Source organism: Nansenia antarctica (genome assembly GCF_963989245.1).
Source record: "Nansenia antarctica genome assembly, chromosome: 1".
Classification (NCBI taxonomy): domain Eukaryota; kingdom Metazoa; phylum Chordata; class Actinopteri; order Argentiniformes; family Microstomatidae; genus Nansenia; species Nansenia antarctica.
Window position 1 is genome coordinate 62,781,456 of NC_137674.1, and position 18,624 is coordinate 62,800,079.

Here is an 18,624-nt window from a genome sequence, read left to right on the forward strand (position 1 = left end):
ACACACACGCACACACAAACACACACACACACAGAAAAAAACAACAACACTGAAATAGATATAGCGGGGAGTGGTGGGGTGGTAGTAGATGGAGGGGGAGGGGAGCTACCATATAGACAGACAGAAACTAATGGCCTGTAAAATTAGGTAAAAGTCACCCTGGGTCTCAATGGAAAGAGGGAGGGGATTGTGGAGAAATGAAAGAAGCAGAGGTAAACTGGGGGAGGGAGGGATGGATGGAGGGAGGGAGAGAGGAGAGGAGGGGACAGAGCCAGACAGAGTGTTTCAGAAGAGAGAAGGGAACGTAGGACTGATGTGTTGTGTTAGAGGAGTGAGCGAGCGAGTGAATGAGGGATGGAGGGAGGGAGGGAGAGGAGGAAAGAGGACTGATGTGTTGTGTCTAGTGTTCAGTGACAGATGGAGTGATGGTATGGTGATGGGAGTGATGCTCTGAGGTATTTGGTACTGAAGGAAGGAGAGAATGAGGGAGGGATGGAGGGAGGAGAGGACATTCTAGTCATCATGGCCCAGTCAATGAAACTAGCCTGGAGTACGATTGGTTGTGCTCAGCAAAAAAACACAGAGAGAGAACACAGAGAGATGGAGGTGTGTAGCAGCCGTACCTCACTGTGATTTCACGCTGAGATGGTTAGAGTGGGGGGCGGGGGGTCATTTCTTATTTCTTCTTGATTTCTTTCTTATGTCTTTTCTAGATTGTTGTTGATCTTTTTAGCAGAATCACAAACCCAACAATCCCCAACCCATTTCAGGGTAATAAACCCCTGAAGCGTCCTGTGGATGGGTGTATTAATGGTGGCGTTTCGCCAGGCCAGCTGATTCCAGCCAGGGAAGCAGGGAGAGCTGGGTAGGTTAAGCGGATCTCATGATTGGGAATCGATCGGCTGGGTAAAGGAGTGGCACTGGAGCTCACGGTAACGTCAGATAGCGTTAGCCTCGAGGCTAACAGCTGTGGATATGGCTGTGGCTGTGTTGAAGGGGATAGACGTACTCCATTTGCAGGGTTTGTCAAGCACAGACATTGAGAGAGATTATAGAGTTGTTTTAGTGTTCCTCTGGAGCTATTGTCCACAGTAGGTTGCTCTCCATCTCATGTTGGTTGTCTTTACCCCCTCTCTCTCTCTCCTTCCTTCGCTCATCCTCCCTCCCTCCCTCCCATTCCTCTCTCGCTCCTCACCTCCCTTCTCCCTCCCTACTGCTCTCCCTCCAGGTTCGTTTGAACCCAAACCTGAGTGCCCAGAGCTGGGTGCTGTCGGGGGGCCAGGCGGGGCTGGTCAGGGCCCACTGCCTGAGGGCCATGATCAGCCCCCACATCACCAAGGTGGTGAAGGAGAGCCAGGCCCAATACAGTGCCATGTTCCCTCAGGACGGGCCTGATGGCGCCGGTGATGCTACCGCGGTCAGACACACCACAGAGCAGCTATAGCCCCTCCCTCCCCTCCCACGTCACTGCTACACCCCCCTACTGGTGCTCTAGTGGTACCTGCCTGCAATCCTCCCCCATCACCCACAACGACACAGCAAAGAGCATCCATAGCCTTAGCCTTTCCTATAGGTGCTCTTCCTGGACCCTGTCACCCGTTCTATTGGGGTTAGGAAGAAGGTCAAACTCCAGGACTGTTATTATATTCATACTGCAACCCTCCATCACAACCACCTGAGGACTCCTAGGGCTGAATTATAACGTCATACACACACACACACACACACACACACACATAAGCACACAAACACTACACACACACATAAGCACGAACACATAAGCACACAAACACACACACACGCACACATGCAACTCACTATAAGTATGACTATTTGTCATGCGTTGGTGTGAATGATGTGAAGAAAGATTATGACATACTCTTTATCGATGGAAAATCCAGTGATAACGAGAGTTTGACCTGTAGATTTGAAGTAAGCCCTTATGGAATGATGGACAGCTTAGTTTGACGGACAGTACCAGTGTTTAACCATGTTTTTACCTTCGACAAGACATACCGGTAAACGTTTTTATAATGTAACTTATTTCAAGAAGGAAATGTTGTTTTGCTAAAAACTTGAAAACATTTTTGTTTTTATTTTTGTACACCTATTTCAGTGTGTATGTTGTAAAGGTGTATAAATTCTATCTCAGTCAGGCCTTAACTGAGGATATACTTGAAGGGGGTTTTATACTCTATCTGTTCTAGTCTTTTTTCTCCTAGTTATTACAAAGCTACAGCACTTCGGTATTTCTGTTCTTTTCTCTTCTTCACCGCTTCTTTTGCCACAGTTTCTTTTCTATCCGTCAATTCAAGATTCATCAGGTATATAATATCTGATTTTCTATGTATTTGTTTGACAGTTATTACAAATAAAGTTTTCAGTCTGTTTATAACCTGTCTTTTCTTTTGTCGATTCTTTAGAGGAGTGACAGTTCTCTCAGTTCTTTTGGGCAGTTCTATGTTCTCATAATTCATGCAGTCCAGTCGGTGTGTGCTGGTATAGTAGGAGTCTAACAAGTACATAATACAACCAGCACTCACCCTTATATGAAAATCAATAAGAATGCATATCAGCCGTATGTATTGGGTGTTTGTGTTGTTGACCCTAATTTCCTCTGGTTCATATTTCCTACAGCTGCGCTATCCTCGATACACAACCTAGCTGGTGCTTCGTGTTCCCAGGAAGTCATTTGTTGTCTCCCTGATTGTGATTGGACAACTGCCAGGGAGATTAATGTGGCTGTATTATCTGTAATGACAATAATAGATGGGCTGTACGCCACTGGGAGGGGATATGAATGTAGAACCTGTGAAGTTGGAATATAGAAAGTTCATAAACGTTCACAGGACCACAATGAAAAGAATATACATTCACTGAGCACTTTATTAGCAACACCTACACCTTCTCATTCATTCAGGTGATGTAATAGTGTGGGGGAAGTTTTCTTGGCACACTTTGGACCCGTTAATATCTATTAATCATCGCTTGAATGCCACAGCCTATTTGAGTGTTGTTGCTGACGACCATGTGCATCCGTTCATGGCCACAATGTACCCATCTTCTAATGCTACTTCCAGCATGATAATCCACCATGTCACAAAGCAAAAGTAATCTCAAACTGGATTCATGAACATGAGAATGAGTTCAGTGTTCTTCAGTGTCTTCAATCTGAATCCGATAGAACACCTTTGGGATGTGGTAGAACGGAAAATTCACAGCTTGAAAGTGCACCTTAAAAATGTGCAGGGCCAGAATCTCAAACTAATGTTTCCAACATCTTTTGGAATCATTACCACAAAGAGTTGAGGCTGTTTTGAGAGCAAAGGAAGGCCCTTCCCAGTATTAGTCAGTAATAGTGTTCCTAATACAATGTTCAGTGAGTGTATAATCTGGTCTAATGGTTCATGCTTGTGTATTCCATGTGGGAAACCTGTGTTTAAACCTGGGTTCTCACACTGCAAGCTCATGACTTCATTTGCAGTAATCAGCATTCACTATTGGAGAGAGACACATTTTTGGAAAGTATGTACCACTAAATAGATAGTGCTAATGGTGATCTAATAATGGTCTAATGGCGTGATACGTGTACGCAGCGGTGATCCTGGTATGCACTACATATATGTGATCCTCTATTTCATATATTTAATAGATTTGAAATAATTCACAGTCATTTCGAATCATCATCATTTGCATTCATTTATTTTCAGTTTTACAAAAATCTTACCATACATGTATGTATACAGTATAAATCAAAATATCAAACAGCACTGGATTGACCAGTGGTTTAATATACAATATCACCATTTACACAGGACATATACACACAGGACTTCATAGACTGATTTTATACAATAAAACAGATGTATTATTTACACGTTTACATACAATCATTCACAGAAAATACTGATATTTGGCATATTTACATAATCACACAGACAGTACAACACAGCACTCTGAAACATTACACCTACCTACCAGATTGATGGTGTTGTATCTGAACGTCTGAACATCTTTTTTATGGAGCCTTTATGTAATGTATTCATCTGCATGTCAGATATGTTATGACATGGCCAGGCTTGAGGTAACTGATGGATCATACATGTCTCTGTAGTATGATGAAAAGGAAAGACCTCTTTTAGCCACCTCAAGTCATATCAGGTCCTATTTAGTAGCTGATATCAACTCTCACAGTCCAATAAACTGCTTTGTATCAAAAATACAGTTTCCTGAAAATAATAACATATTTATGTTATGTTATGTTATGTTAATTTTATTTATAATGCGCCCCCCATCCAACTTTTACATCGGCCCGGAGCGCAGCCCGGGTAAAGGAACAGATAAAGACAAAGACAAGGAACACAGAATCAGACACAGACGACTTAAAACGTAAAACTCAGGCATACAATTCACAACAAATAGGGAGTAGACTTAGGGAATGTCATTTAGGAAGAGGTGGGTTTTTAACTTGGCTCTAAAGGAGTCCAGAGTGGGGGCAAACTTGATGGCAGAAGGTTTATGCGACATTCCTTTTATTTAAACAGTTTCTTTTAAAGTTGGGTCATCATTTGTTCGGGTTCCTTATGATTCACGATTAATAATAACATATTTACATTTAAAATATACTTTCCTTTTATCAAAAGTGATCAAAATATAGGTTTTTAATGAGGGTAGTTCAGTGACATCTAGAAACCTTATCCCCTGCATCCCAGGTCGTCAGATTGGCAGTCTTTTACATAATCTGATATAATCTGAATAAGAAACAACACTCATGCAAGTGTTTGGTAAGAAGAATGTGTGTCCATTATTTTCTGTTTACGCCACAATAATGCTTGTGTGCAGGTTACAACATTGACACTTCACTTGAACAGGCATCAAAATACAACAAGAACAGCGAGTTCTGTTTGTGTCAAGGGTTAAACTTTTTTTGTACAATACACGCATTATCACGCTGTATTTTCTTTAGAGGTACATGATCACGGTTATATGTTCCTTAGTTTGTTTCTTATGATGACGGCTAAGAGGAAGGGGGATGGTAGGTATGGAGTAGAGAGCTGCAGACATGGGTCAAATACAGTACATTCTATTTTAAATGCCTGAAAGTATTTCAGGTGCACTTGATTTTGCTTTGGGATTATTCTATTGGTTCCATCACCTCGGCCAAAGTAAACGAAGCACAGCTCAAGTATTTGAAAGTGTTTGTTAAATGTACAGTACAATATGTAATCTGGCATCGGTCTGAGGAGCGGACTCACTCCAGGTCTCTGGAATGTAGGAAGGTTGTTGAGGCCATAGAATGAGAATCACAGAATGAGAATCATAGAATGAGAATCATAGAATGAAAATCACAGAATGAGAATCACAGAATGAGAATCATAGAATGAGAATCATAGAATGAGAATCACAGAATGAGAATCACAGAATGAGAATCATAGAATGAGAATCACAGAATGAGAATCATAGAATGAGAATCATAGAATGAGAATCACAGAATGAGAATCATAGAATGAGAATCATAGAATGAGAATCATTCCAATTCTAGTTGAGGCAGTGTGGAGGCACTACTAGAACTACAAACAGAAATCCTGGGCAAAACTATAACTCAGAGGATGAGCTAGAGGTTGAGTTTGAGGTTAGGGGTGAATTACTTTGTCGTGTAGGTTCCTCCTCCTCTGTACGAAGCTTTCTCACATCGACATAATCCACTCTCTCATCTGAAGTGCAGCTTTTTTTCCCAATTCGGAAAAATAATGCCAGAATTTGTCAGACGCCCTCTGCTGAAGCACACATAATACCCTAGGTTAGGACAGGCCCGAACAGAGTTCCAATTGCCTTTCGGGCTTTGGGTATTAGGCCCTACTCTACTGGGTAGAACTCAAGCGAGACAAGCAATTACACTGCGGTACCGCTATGGTCCTAATAAACTGTACCACTGATGGAATGCCAGAATGAGTGTAGAAATTCTCACTACATAAGCACAGACTGTTTAATGTATGGCATACAAGAGACTTACCCATTTGTCATTATTAAATTAATGCTATTTGTTGTGATCGTTTTTTTGCTCATGAATATGGCAGCTTTCAGGGAATTATATCCATTTTCACTCTGAATATTCCCCCTGAATGGAATGTTATATGGAAATCTTTGGCATGATATGATGCACATGTACAGTGCAGAACACACAGTGCGGTGGTATGTTCTAGTTGAGTCCAGTTAAGCTGATGGATCAGAAATGGTTTCTCAGTCTCCTAAACTGATGTGGATGGTTTTACACAGTGATTCCATCTCCTAGCTCACATCTTCAATGATACTTTTGTATACTGTATATGTGTGTCTGTATATGTGTTTTTTTTACACTAGGTAACCGCATTGGAGAATCCCACCACCCCACCCCACCCCACCCCACCCCACCCCACCCCACTTCCCCTTCAAAATGGCTGCTGTCTCCCAGGCCGTCAGCCCATGGGGTCCTGGCATTGTGTGCAATAGGCCATGTCATCAGAGTATGGTTCCACCTGGATGGTGGTACTGTAGAACCCAAACTTGGTCTGGAGGATCTCCGTCGCCTCCTTCAGGACGCTGTTGGGATCAACATTCTCCTCTGAGGAAAAACAAAAAACGTCTTTTCTTTCAACAGCATACCTCCCAAATCACCTTTTGTAGCTAAACATCAAATGTCTTCTTACCCAGGGAGGCTGGAGGACAAGCTCATTGTAATGCATGGAATGGAATCAGGAATGGGTTCAAATACGGATTAACACATTACAATGAGACCGTCCTCCGATTTCTACTTCCTTCTGCCTCCCATGCTTCTTACAGAGTGCTGTGTAAAGAAAGGTTTCCGTTGGCCTGATCTACGGTGGAGACAGGTTAGGATACTCACCTACGGCCACATGGACAGACAGCAGGGTCTGGCCTACAGTCAGGGCCCAGAGGTGAAGGCTGTGCATGGCCTTCACCGCCTTCAGAGACAGCAGTACCTCCTTCACTGAGTTAAACTCTACTCCCTTAGGAGCTCCTGCAGCAGATCAGGGGACAGATGGATATCCAGTTAACGTGGCCATCATCACATTTTCATTATTAAAAAACTATCATTTGGAAAACAAACATTTGAATACGTTCATTTACTTGAGCTTGGAATAAAAGCAAAATGGCATCTGGAAGTCATTCACTTTCCGTAAGCTCATTTCACTTGAGATTGGAATTAATCTAAAAATGCGGTCAATGGAAGTTTTACCTTCCATGAGTATCCTGAACACATCCCTGAGGATGGTGATGGTGGTGCAGAGGACGAAGATGGAGAACAGGAAGGTACAGATGGGGTCGGCTATTTTATACTCAGGCTGCAGCAACAACAACAACAACAACAACAACAACAACAACAACAACAACAACAACAAAAGGAAGACAGGAGGAGGGTGTCAGGGTCTGTGTCAGGGATACAGCTTTGTATTAGTCTCAGTGTAAAGACGAGTATTTAGTGGTGACTGACCCGGAAGAAGATTACTATGGCGGCCACCATGACCCCAACGCTCTGTAACAGATCTCCCAGCACATGGATGAAGGCCGCCCTCACGCTGGTGTTGCCATGGCTATGACCCCCCAGGAGGCCGTGGGAGTGGCCGTGCCCGATGCTGACGGGACTCTGCCCGTTCTCGTCAATCTGGTGGTAGCCTGAGCCGTGGGCCTGTAAGGTGGTTGAGTGGTGCAGGATGTAGGCCATGCTATAGGACCCATGGAGGAGGTGGGGAGAAGGGATGAGTTTAGATTACACCTGGGCCCCTCCGCCTCAGACCTCTCCACCCCCAGCACTTCCCAATACTTCAAAGGTACCTGAACTTTTGTATTAAAAAATCTAATAATAATTATTATTATTATTATTATTATAATATATATAAAATACTCTAACAAATTGTTGATGGAAAGTTTAACTTTTCAGCGACTGTGATGTATAGTTGATTCACTTTAGGCAAATTGGAAGTCTCTCTGGATAACAGCATACTGCTCACATGAACATACTACTAATAATATACACCATTTAGCTGACACAAGCGATTTACATGAATGCATGCGTTTATTTCAGTATATGGTCCCAGCGGGAATCGAACCCACAATCTAAAGTGTTGTTAGCACCATGCTCTACCAACTGAGCCAAAAGACTCACATGATGTTGACTATGACGGCACAGCCGGAGGTGATGAGCATCACGCGGCCGTCGATCTCGTACTCGTTCCTGACGATCCTCTCGATGGCCAGGTACACCAGCACCCCCGTCACCATCCAGATGGACATCACTGACACCAGAGCCCCCAGGATCTCTACAACAGCGAGGGGGAGAGGGGGGGGGGGGGGGGGTGTCAGGAGACAATGAAAGAAGATCATAGAAGAGCAATGAGACCCGTTCATGTCTTCCAGGGTCCAAATGAAATGAAAGGAGAAAGGGGCTGCAAGTAGTCTAGAGGTTAGAGAGGCTGGCTAGCAATCGGAAGGTCGCTGGTTCGATCCCCGCCTCAGGAGGGAGCCGGATGTGAGCTGTTGACTGGAGGGTTGCTGACATCATATCTAAGGTGCCTACCACTGCCGCTGTGCCCTTGAGCAAGGCACTTAACCCCTAATTGCTCCAGAGGCGCTGACTATGGCTGACCCTGTGCTGAGAGCAAAAAAATACATTTTGTTGTACTCTGTGCAATGACAAAAAAGGTTGAATCTAATTTGAAGAGGTGTAGGTCTTGGCCTCACCTGAGCGGTGCCAGCCGAAGGTCATGGCCTTGGTGGGGGGTCTGGAGGAGATCCACAGGGAGAACAGGCTGACCATCATGCTGCCGAAGTCAGTCAGGAGGTGGGCTGCGTCGGTCATGATGGCCAGGCTGTGGGCCAGGTACCCACCTGGAGGGACAGGGAGACGTTAGGTGCTTAGCACTTACCCAGGGAGACCGGGGGACAAACAGGGGGACAGACGTCTCTGATAGGGCTTTCACACCGGCAAAGCCCTGTGCCGGTTCCGGTTCCCATTCTGGAGTCTCAGAACCTTGGTGCTTTCTGGCGAACCAGCCCGCGTTCATACCAGTTTAAGCAGAACCATCAACACCATCAACGTTGGGTGACGAAGGGGCGGGATAAACAGAAATGTCACAACAAGATGGCAGCTACTTCACTGGAAATGACTTCCACTACAGTATCTGAAATATTATTTTGTATGAAAAGAACAAAAGACACTTTCTAAACATGTTATATTAGTAGCCAGCTGCTCTGATACTAGAATAGAAATGGCTTACAAAGTTTGCGTGTGTGTGTGTTTGCTGAGCATGTGAGGAAGATAAAGAGAATGATGAAACTTTTGATCATTTTTTTTATTACTAATGATTATATTTAGATTAGATTACATTTTGTCTCCTTCCTTCTTGCTAGTCTTCACAGCCTAGAATATGACACACCCACTGACGACGTCACGGTTCTAGTTCTTGGTTCCCGTTGAGAACCACTATTTTCTGGTTCCAGCTGTGAACCAACTTCTTTCCGAACCAATTTATTTTCGGTCTGAACGTGCCGGCCGTTTCAAAATTAGGTTCGGGAACCGGAACCGGCACGGAGCCTTGCCAGTGTGAAAGCCCTATGGAGAGCCTATACTCAGTGGTGAAATTGTAATTAATTCACTACAGAAACCCTGGTGGGTCCAGGGGTAAATTTAAATGCAGAAATGTAAGTTATTGTTACACCAACAATAACTTCACTCCAAGAACTGTGTGTGTGTGTGTGTGTGTGTGCGAGCGTGTGTGTGCACGCATATGCGTGTGTATGTGTGTGTGTGTGTGTGTGTGTGTGTGTGTGTGTGTGTGTGTGTGTGTGTGTGTGTGTACGTGTGTACGTGTGTGTGTGTGCATGCGTGTGTGCACGCATATGAGTGTGTATGTGTGTGTGTGTGTGCACATGTGAATGTGCATATGGGTGTCCATTTCCACCACTGCCTACACTGTATCAGTCAGTCTTCAGTCATGCTAATGCCTCTATTGATAGTTAGAGGGTGGATTAAGGGTGGATTAAGAGAGCAGTAAAGGTATGATGGTGTGCACCATAGCAAAGGTATGATCAACAAGTGTATGTCACAACTCTGTTACACACTTATTTGCATACTAATACAAATACTTAATTTGCATACATTTTTGCACATATTTGTACATCATTGTACATGTACATCATGTTTCATATTAGTCTCTAATTATACATCCATTTACAACATACTGTACATATCACACCATAACTGTACACAGCTTATTGTTATCCATCTCTACATACCTACTACCTACTGTACTTATCATACTGTACTATCATTTCATAACTGTACATATTTTTTGTCTACACTATCATGTCCTTGCACTATGTCTACAATATCATGTTTTGCAATATATCACAATATATCACATTGCACTTCTGGTTAGATGCTAAACGCATTTCGTTGTACTCTGCAATGACAATAAAGTTGAATCTAAACTAATCTAAAAAGAAATCTACAGTATGTGGTCTCTGGAATCCATATCAACTCCTGCAAATGTAATGGACTGGAAAAAAAAGTGTCTGGATCCTGCAGATAATGGTTTTCATTTGTAAGTGTTACGTTTTGACACTTAGGTTTGACACAGCCTAATGTGAAAACACTGAAAACATCATGGGAAAAGGCAACGCTTCAATGCCTCTGGAATGCCTCTTCAGCATTTTGTTTTGAAACTGCTTCTTGACATTGGAATACAACACACAGCAGCCATAGGCCTCTCATAGCCATAGGCCTGTTACATAGGCATTTGTTATATTAAATGCCAAAGGAGATGGACTTAACATGATAGGACATTTTGCAGAAGCCTTTATCCAAAGTGACTTATAACAAATACATTTGCCTAAGTGAGTGAATCATTTATCCATCAGTCACAGGAAGAAAAAGCAATCAATGCTAGGACCAAGGGCCATTGGCAGTCATAATGCTCAAATGTTATTATATCTTTTTTTTTTATTACAAAAGTGGAATAGACAACCTACTACAGTGTGAATAAAATGGATGACTCAAACACTGGCGGGGAACCTAGATTTGTATATAAGATATAATAAAAGAATGGCAGTGCCATGCTTTGATTACTCCTACTCCCCATTCATCGTCTCCTTTGGCCTGACAGGATATTCGTCTTGGGAACGGGAGGACCGCCTGGCAGTAAAGGCAGGGTGCGTTTCAAACTGCCTCTGAAGAACTAACTCAACTGGCAGCATACATCAGTATCGCAAAACTTTCATTTGACTTTTATGAAGTTAACTTCTACATCATACTGTAATTTGTTAGCCTGGTTAATAAGCCATCCTGTGCTGCTAAAGTAGCACTTGATATGCCCGGGCAGGTTAATAGTTTGTTTGATTACAGTGGTAAAACTGATAGGGTGCCATAGATTAGCATTCAAACGGTTATTATTTTCTCTGGTTGTGATGAGGAGGGGGTGTGTGGGAGGTTCTCCTCCAGAGCTGCCTGGCAATGGACGCTTACACCCTAATTGCACTACAGAGGTGTGGGGCCGAGCTGAGCTGGCCATGGTTACGCATCCACCACAGTTTCAAAAACAGTGCTGAAGAAGACAATATGAAAGGAAAATATCCAAGCCAGCACAGTATGGTTTGGGTTAGCCCTGTAGTGTGAAAAGCCCCTTACTGACCTATGACCTCTCCTATCATGAAGATCAGACACACGACAGAGGCGATGTACAGCTTCTTCTTCGCCAGCATTTTGTCGGGACTCTCCTCACATACAGGTTTGTTCCCATGGCAATGGGCGCCGACAGGCCGCTTCAGCTCGATGGCGCCCGCCGCGTCTCCGTTCTCAAAGGGGAAGCTGGGATACTCCTCTTTGGAGTCGGGGAAGGAACTGGTGAGGGGCAAAAATATATGATACCCTTATTCACCCTTATTTATTCCAACGATTCAATAGAAAACACTTACTATGTCCTATTGACAGAATGTAGTTCTAGAGTATTGAAATGATTCGCAAAACCCTGCACAACACTGTGCAAAAATATGTAGCCTCTGTAAACATGTAAATTCTTTATATTGTATGTACTGTAATAATTGCAATTGTACAGAATCTTCTTTGAGCAACGTAAAAACACGTGGTTCGAGTGAACTGGATATTCACCCCTTCCCCCTCCCACACTGCGTATAGCACCTGAGAATGACACATGTTTGGCACTCCCATGTCACAAAGACAGAGATCAGATTAGAATTCAATCAGTATAGTTAAATGCTGAGTTGGCTTTCCTCTCCCCACCCCCTCCTTTTTCTCTCTCTCTCTCCCTCTCTCTCTATCTCTCTCTGCATGTGCAACGAGGAGGAGCAGGATGATGAGGCTAATGAGGTGTAAAAAGGTAATTTGGGTTTCCAGGAGATAACCCAAGCAGAGCAGAGCAGAGCCGGGCCCTGGGCCGTGTCTCCATCAAAGGAAATGCCCAGGGGAGACAGGGCCAATGAAAGGAGTTAGCAGAGTGGAAAACAGCTTCTGTTTAATCACACCAAGGGGACAACAAAGAGCAAATACCCCCCCTCAGAGCGAATGCACAGGGGTCTATTCAGATTCTGGCCACACACATGCACGCAAGCGCTCACGCATGCACACACACACACACACACACACACACACACACACACACACACACAGTATGTGTACTGTGCACACACATCAATTGGTTTGAGGTGACGATCTTCAAGTCAGCACAAATCCCAGAAGAATTGTCCATTTGCCCAGCCATCAGTTCAGATTCTGTCCAAAATGATGTACGACACAGCCTAGCATCACTGAACACCAAAGCCAAAGCCTGTAAATGCTTCCAAACGGTCCTGATGTTCACACAGATGGCCTTACATACTATACTTTCACACCTTGGCCCACACTGGCACCGTTCTACACTTAGAAAGTTATGGTAGATGACTTTAATGCAACCCTCTCCAGATGTGTTGTGTCTATTACACTATGGGCCGATTTCCTGGACACAGATTAAGTCTAATTCATGGACTAAAAAGCATCTTCAGTGGAGATCTCTATGCAAAGTGCACAATCGAATCAAGGACTCTTCTGTCTGTGTCAGGGAAACCAGCCCTCTGTGTGGAAAACTCACATCACATTCAAAATAATTCCTGCCAAAAAGCTCCCTGGTATATGAATAATAATAATATTCCACACTAAATATTACATATCATAGCCTCTGTGTGTGTGTGTGTGTGTGTGTGTGTGTGTGTGTGTGTGTGTGTGTGTGTGTGTGTGTGTGTGTGTGTGTGTGTGTAAAACTATCAGAGATACAAGTAGGAATATAATTGAACAGTTAAATTGTCTAGATATTTGAGCTGAATAAAACCTCCAGGCAAACAGTATAATAGTCCCACCATGGCCAGATGCAGCAGCGCATGAGTATGAGCATTCATCTAAATCATTACACACATCCTTATAGCTGCAGTTTGAGACTTGCTCTAAGCAAAGACAATATTTTTCTATACTGACTTAATTATAGTGCCTGCAGCAAAACATGATTCAACATAAAGTAACAGTTTGCCTTTATGCATCATTGGTCGGCCACATTGTATCGATGTCAGGTGTTAGTTTGCGTGTGGATGTTGGAATTAGTTGCTCACCCTAAGTTGTTAGTGAACATGCAGCATCATTTACAAGAGAATTGTCATTTAAAAAGAAAAGCGGGAGAGCTTCGCCTAATGCAATTTGACGCAGAGGGAGAGGTGCTACAAATCTTGACAGCGATCTGAAATGTGATTCCAGCCGCAGCGTTAGCCTATTAGACCGTAACGCCTTTTATTGGGACGTCTCGAAATACGTCTGTCACATAGCCATTACCGTTCGCCAGACTGACGAGTTGAGCCCCCGTTTCAAACGTGATTCATCAAGGAGTTACCGATAATGCGTTACACCCACAACCCAGAGACACAACGCCGGGCCGCTCCGCATAGGTCTGCCGACAACACGGACACTGGATACCCGCCGCCGCCGCCAAGACCTTCCACTGCAAACTGTAATTACCATAAATACTTTTTCAAGTGAAAAAAATATTGCCCAAACGAAGCGTTGCTCTTGCATAACATTTCAACAACATGTTGTTGTTGCAGCAAGCTTTCAATGAAACATGCTCATATATAATATACGACCAGATTTCACAAAACGAATCTAAAAGGTCTCACTGTCTATTACGTGTTAATTGATGCCATTTAAAAAATGTGACGCTATGTTACGCCAAAATTGCACGCAAAGTCGTCAGTATTGAGTCAATGGTGGGCACATAGCCTACCGCAGTTAGGCCTACAGTATTTCCAGAGCTACCTGCTCCAACAGTTCTAAACATGGTGACACTGCAAAAAAACAGAGGGACACGTGGGTATACAAACTGCCTATGTCCTCTCTCACGCACTCAAGCAAACAAAGATATGCCTATAGAGGGCATAGGCCAACACATTCCCCATCTATTACTACAATGCATGCGCTGATAATTTAGGGCAATTTTCCATGCAGGTTTCGTCCCTTCAAATCAACATCAGATTTTATTACATCAGACATGGCACGGTAGCCCTAGTACTATGATGATGCAACCTTATTTGGACGCTGTCAAATGGTGCCTGACAAATTGTATCATAGCTCTGAAATATCATGTTAGTAAAGTCCTCTTGTCACTGTTGAATGCACCATCTTCAACATGACAGCTTTTTAAAGGCGCTAATAAGCTAATCATCTGCGCAGTTGTTTCGTCACTATGTCTTGAAAGAGAGAGGGGTATAGGCCAACGAATATAGCGTGATGTGTAATTCACATTTTGCCATGTGAAAATCGAATGAAATAAATCATTTTGTGAATTTATTTATCATTCAGAATTTAAACCTGGTATTTTTTATAATATAGCCTACACGAGTCTAGTCTAGTGGGCTATGTGTTCATTCAGTTGAAATGAACTGAAACCATAGGCTATAACCGGAACAAATAATAATAATTGACGTGTTTCTTATTTTGCCATTTGCTATTCGTTAAGAAATCACAGACATATGGTGTTTTTAATTATTCGAAATGATTCACAATATGGCTGTTACGAATAAAGGTGAGCAACACTCATTTAGCTTTGACCCCAGTCAAACTATGTAAATCAAACTACAATCATTTCTAACATGAGCCATATGCCGAATTCAGCTTAACACACAATTGCTTTAGGCCTACATGTAGGCAAGTTAACCCATATGGAAACTCTCTGAATTCAGTTTAATGGACCTTGTCGTCGTGATGATCAAGACCTTAATCACTTGTCTTCCATTATAGCTAATGCAGTCGTGAGCATGTCTATTGTATATAAACATCTATAAGACATCGTCTGACTGTATGAAAGGAGTCTATGCTTAATTTGCTGCGAGAAAACGGCATACTTAAATTAATGTAGAACACTTGAAAGCTGCAAAATTCGTTGAACTGCCACGTTTCCCTTGACGTGATGTGTTCGCTGTCCAATGGTGCTGAAATCAGGTTAGTCTACTGCTGCGTGAATTGAGTGACTGTGTCGCCTATCAAACCGATAGCCTATACTAATACATTGATAACACACTTTTTAAAACAATGATACAAAATATAAAATATAAGGGTAGCTAGCCTGCCAAATAAGTGAAAATAATATGTTGATATTCATTACAAAACTAGATTAAAAGTTTCATCATATAGCCTAGGCTAGCTAAATTACTTTTATTTCCATTTGAAAATGAACGTAAACATAATGCCAATCAAGTTCAATCTTAAATTAAGCTTATTAAAGCCTGCATAATGCACTTACAGAGTTGATAAAAGGGTTAAAGGCGTTTCAGAATTGTTTCAGAGCTGGCATAATGAGAGATGATGAGTTTTTACCAGTGCTCAATGAACGTCCCTCGGGCCATCCTTCAAACACTGTCCAGAATGAAGCGAAGCATGGAAATTAATTTGTTCATAACATTTCACAGATTGCCTTCTCAATAAAAACCGCGGACAGCATAAGAAAAGCTTCCAAAGCAACGTCAAATAAAGACACTTGCTCGCCTAGATCGCTTGGTGGAAATTGTTAAATGCTCCGTTTCCGTTTGACACGTGCATTTTAGTTATGTTCTCAATACTCTGTTCAACAGAAAACGTGACTGCCTCATGCATTTGAAGTTTTTGAAATCCTGCACATCTAGAAAATTATCAGCTACCACTGATATCGGCTACCTCTGCACCATTCATGCAATGATTTTATTCCATGAAATAGCAGCATTTGATATTCCCCCCCAAAATCACTATAGCCTATATAGCTAAGACAAAATCATCTCATAACCTACACCGATTAAACTTGATCAAGCGTATTATCATAAGTTTATGTCTGATTTTCCCGTGATTTTCAGATTATTCAAATATATCCTGTAGAATATATAGGTTTATGCATATTGTCGTTAAATGTGTGCGTAGCCTATATAATAAAATGAGCCTGGAATAAATCACAGATGCGTTTTGTTAAATGGTAGAAAAGTGGTAAAATATAGGACATTAAGTTATTGTGTTGCTACGTACCTTTTCACTGAATACATTTTGGCGTTCTTCTCGTTCATGAGGTGAGATTTCTCAGAATTTACTGTGGTATGATCCATAGCCATGTCACCGTATTTCTGATAAATAAAGAGGAATGATGATCTGTGGGAGTTTCTGAGAGCGATAAATCCGTCTCAGCAGGTATCTTAAATGTCACTGAGAAAAGTCGTCCGTTCCATTACAGTGGTGGTAACGAAATGAACGAAAGAATCCTTCATTGCAATAGATTTCAACCAGGTACAATGACCAGACGCGTTGTCTGTTGGCCACTATCAGTCCCACTGTCGTGTTGGGAGTGTTGAACTTGGCTCTGAATGTGGAGGCTTTGGTGCAGCTGCAAGTCACAGCTGACTGAAAACAGTCAAGTGCTTTAATGACATCGACAGGTCATGTGTTGAAAAATGTGTAAGATGCGTGTATTTTATAGTAGCGCACAAATTGAGAGAAAGGCTATCCTTGTATTTTTGGATATATATGATGATATGATGATTTATTATATTACTATTATAGTATTAGCTTACTATGTCCTCTTTTAAAAACTGCAGGGCTGGGCTACAGTCAATAATAGCCCTGTGCAAGAATGGGTGTAAGTCATTGAATTCCTTGTCCAAATGAATTTCGAGGATGTTTTAATTTCCAAATGCTGACATCAAACATGTAAAGGAAAATGTAATTGTGTCTAGTCAGTACTATTTAATATGAATTAGATTGGCTATTATTTATGATTTAGTTTATGCAGGAAAAAACTGTGTTTATCAATCCTGGGTCGATAATTGCGAGTGAATGTACAATAGCCTATTGTCGGCTTACCTAAAACATGCAAATATGAGAAGTTCAAATAAGATGCGGTATGTTTTTGCACATCAAATACAATGGGGCGTTGTCCTCTTGTCTCCGAGACCTAAGATAACCACCCAAGAAAACACACTTTCGGATGTGCGTGAAAAAGATAATTGAGAAATCCGCTCATTCTTCACCGTGAGCGCAGCACATTTGTACCCATCTGTGTTCTCTGAACGATAATAAGCGGCAGGTTTCGACATTGACTTCCGGTTTAGTTTTCGCGACTTCAACGTAAAAGTGCGAGACAAGAGCTCACTGGAAAATGATGGGATTTGATTACATGTTTTAAGGAAATTATGTTTTATGAAATTATGTTTTGTTGTGTAACAAAAAGAAAAGTCGTCCGGTCCATTACAGTGGTGGTGGCTCAAGTGAGTTTCAACTATAGGGTCATTCAGTGATAGTGGGTTTTTATACGGTGACCATACAGCTCAAACTGCTCTATTTGCAATGCATACAGGTTTGTATAATGGATTTTTCCAAAACTAACCTCGGATTTTTAGTACCAATCTACTCGTCAACACTTTTAGAATATGAATCAATTGATTTTTAACCATGAGTGGTGTCAAACAAAGTGTTGATAGCTTTTTACTGTGGCCCACCAGTTCAAGTGCCCTGGATTACATAGCACACACACACACACACACACACACACACACACACACACACACACACACACACACACACACACACACACACACACACGCACACACGCACACACGCACACACGCACACACGCGCACACACGCACACACACACACACACACACACACACACACACACACACACACACACACACACACACACACACACACACACACGCACACACACACACACACACACACACACACACACACACACACACACACACACACACACACACACACACACACACACACACACACACACACATTTCAATAAACCTTTTACAAATTCATTAAGTCTCTCCTGATTGAAATACTTTGACTTTGACTTTTGACGGTTCAACGTGATTATAACATGTTAAATGTCACTTGGCTAAGAAGAATCTGAATGTCTCTTTAAAAGTCATAAAGAAGGCTAAGAATTACTCATCCCCATTATCTGCAGACAGCATCACGAGAGCCTTCAGAACAGTCAAGTTACATTCGTGAAAGCATGTAACATTACATTATACATACAGTGTATAGCTAAGCTGAGGCAAA

General features: G+C 42.3%; 2 protein-coding genes across 2 annotated transcripts in view; one reads left to right on the plus strand and one right to left on the minus strand.

The window, feature by feature from the left end:
• The window catches only part of gtf3c2 (general transcription factor IIIC, polypeptide 2, beta), a gene marked incomplete at its 5' end in the record, with an annotated part of 38,561 nt that extends 36,205 nt beyond the window's left edge, over positions 1-2,356 (plus strand). Inside the window, one exon of the mRNA XM_080524738.1 lies at positions 1,229-2,356. Coding sequence (XP_080380864.1) covers positions 1,229-1,444 — 216 coding nt within the window. The 3' untranslated portion in view covers positions 1,445-2,356. The remainder of the gene's footprint in view (positions 1-1,228) is intronic.
• A 4,099-nt stretch (positions 2,357-6,455) lies between these two features.
• slc30a2 (solute carrier family 30 member 2) lies at positions 6,456-16,656 on the minus strand (the record flags this gene model as incomplete). The annotated part of the gene is made up of 8 exons (XM_080524749.1): positions 6,456-6,601; positions 6,884-7,018; positions 7,238-7,343; positions 7,493-7,724; positions 8,165-8,318; positions 8,740-8,886; positions 11,688-11,896; positions 16,580-16,656. 8 exons carry the CDS (start codon positions 16,654-16,656, stop codon positions 6,456-6,458), a joined length of 1,206 nt encoding a protein of 401 aa, XP_080380875.1.
• Positions 16,657-18,624: the final 1,968 nt, after the last annotated feature.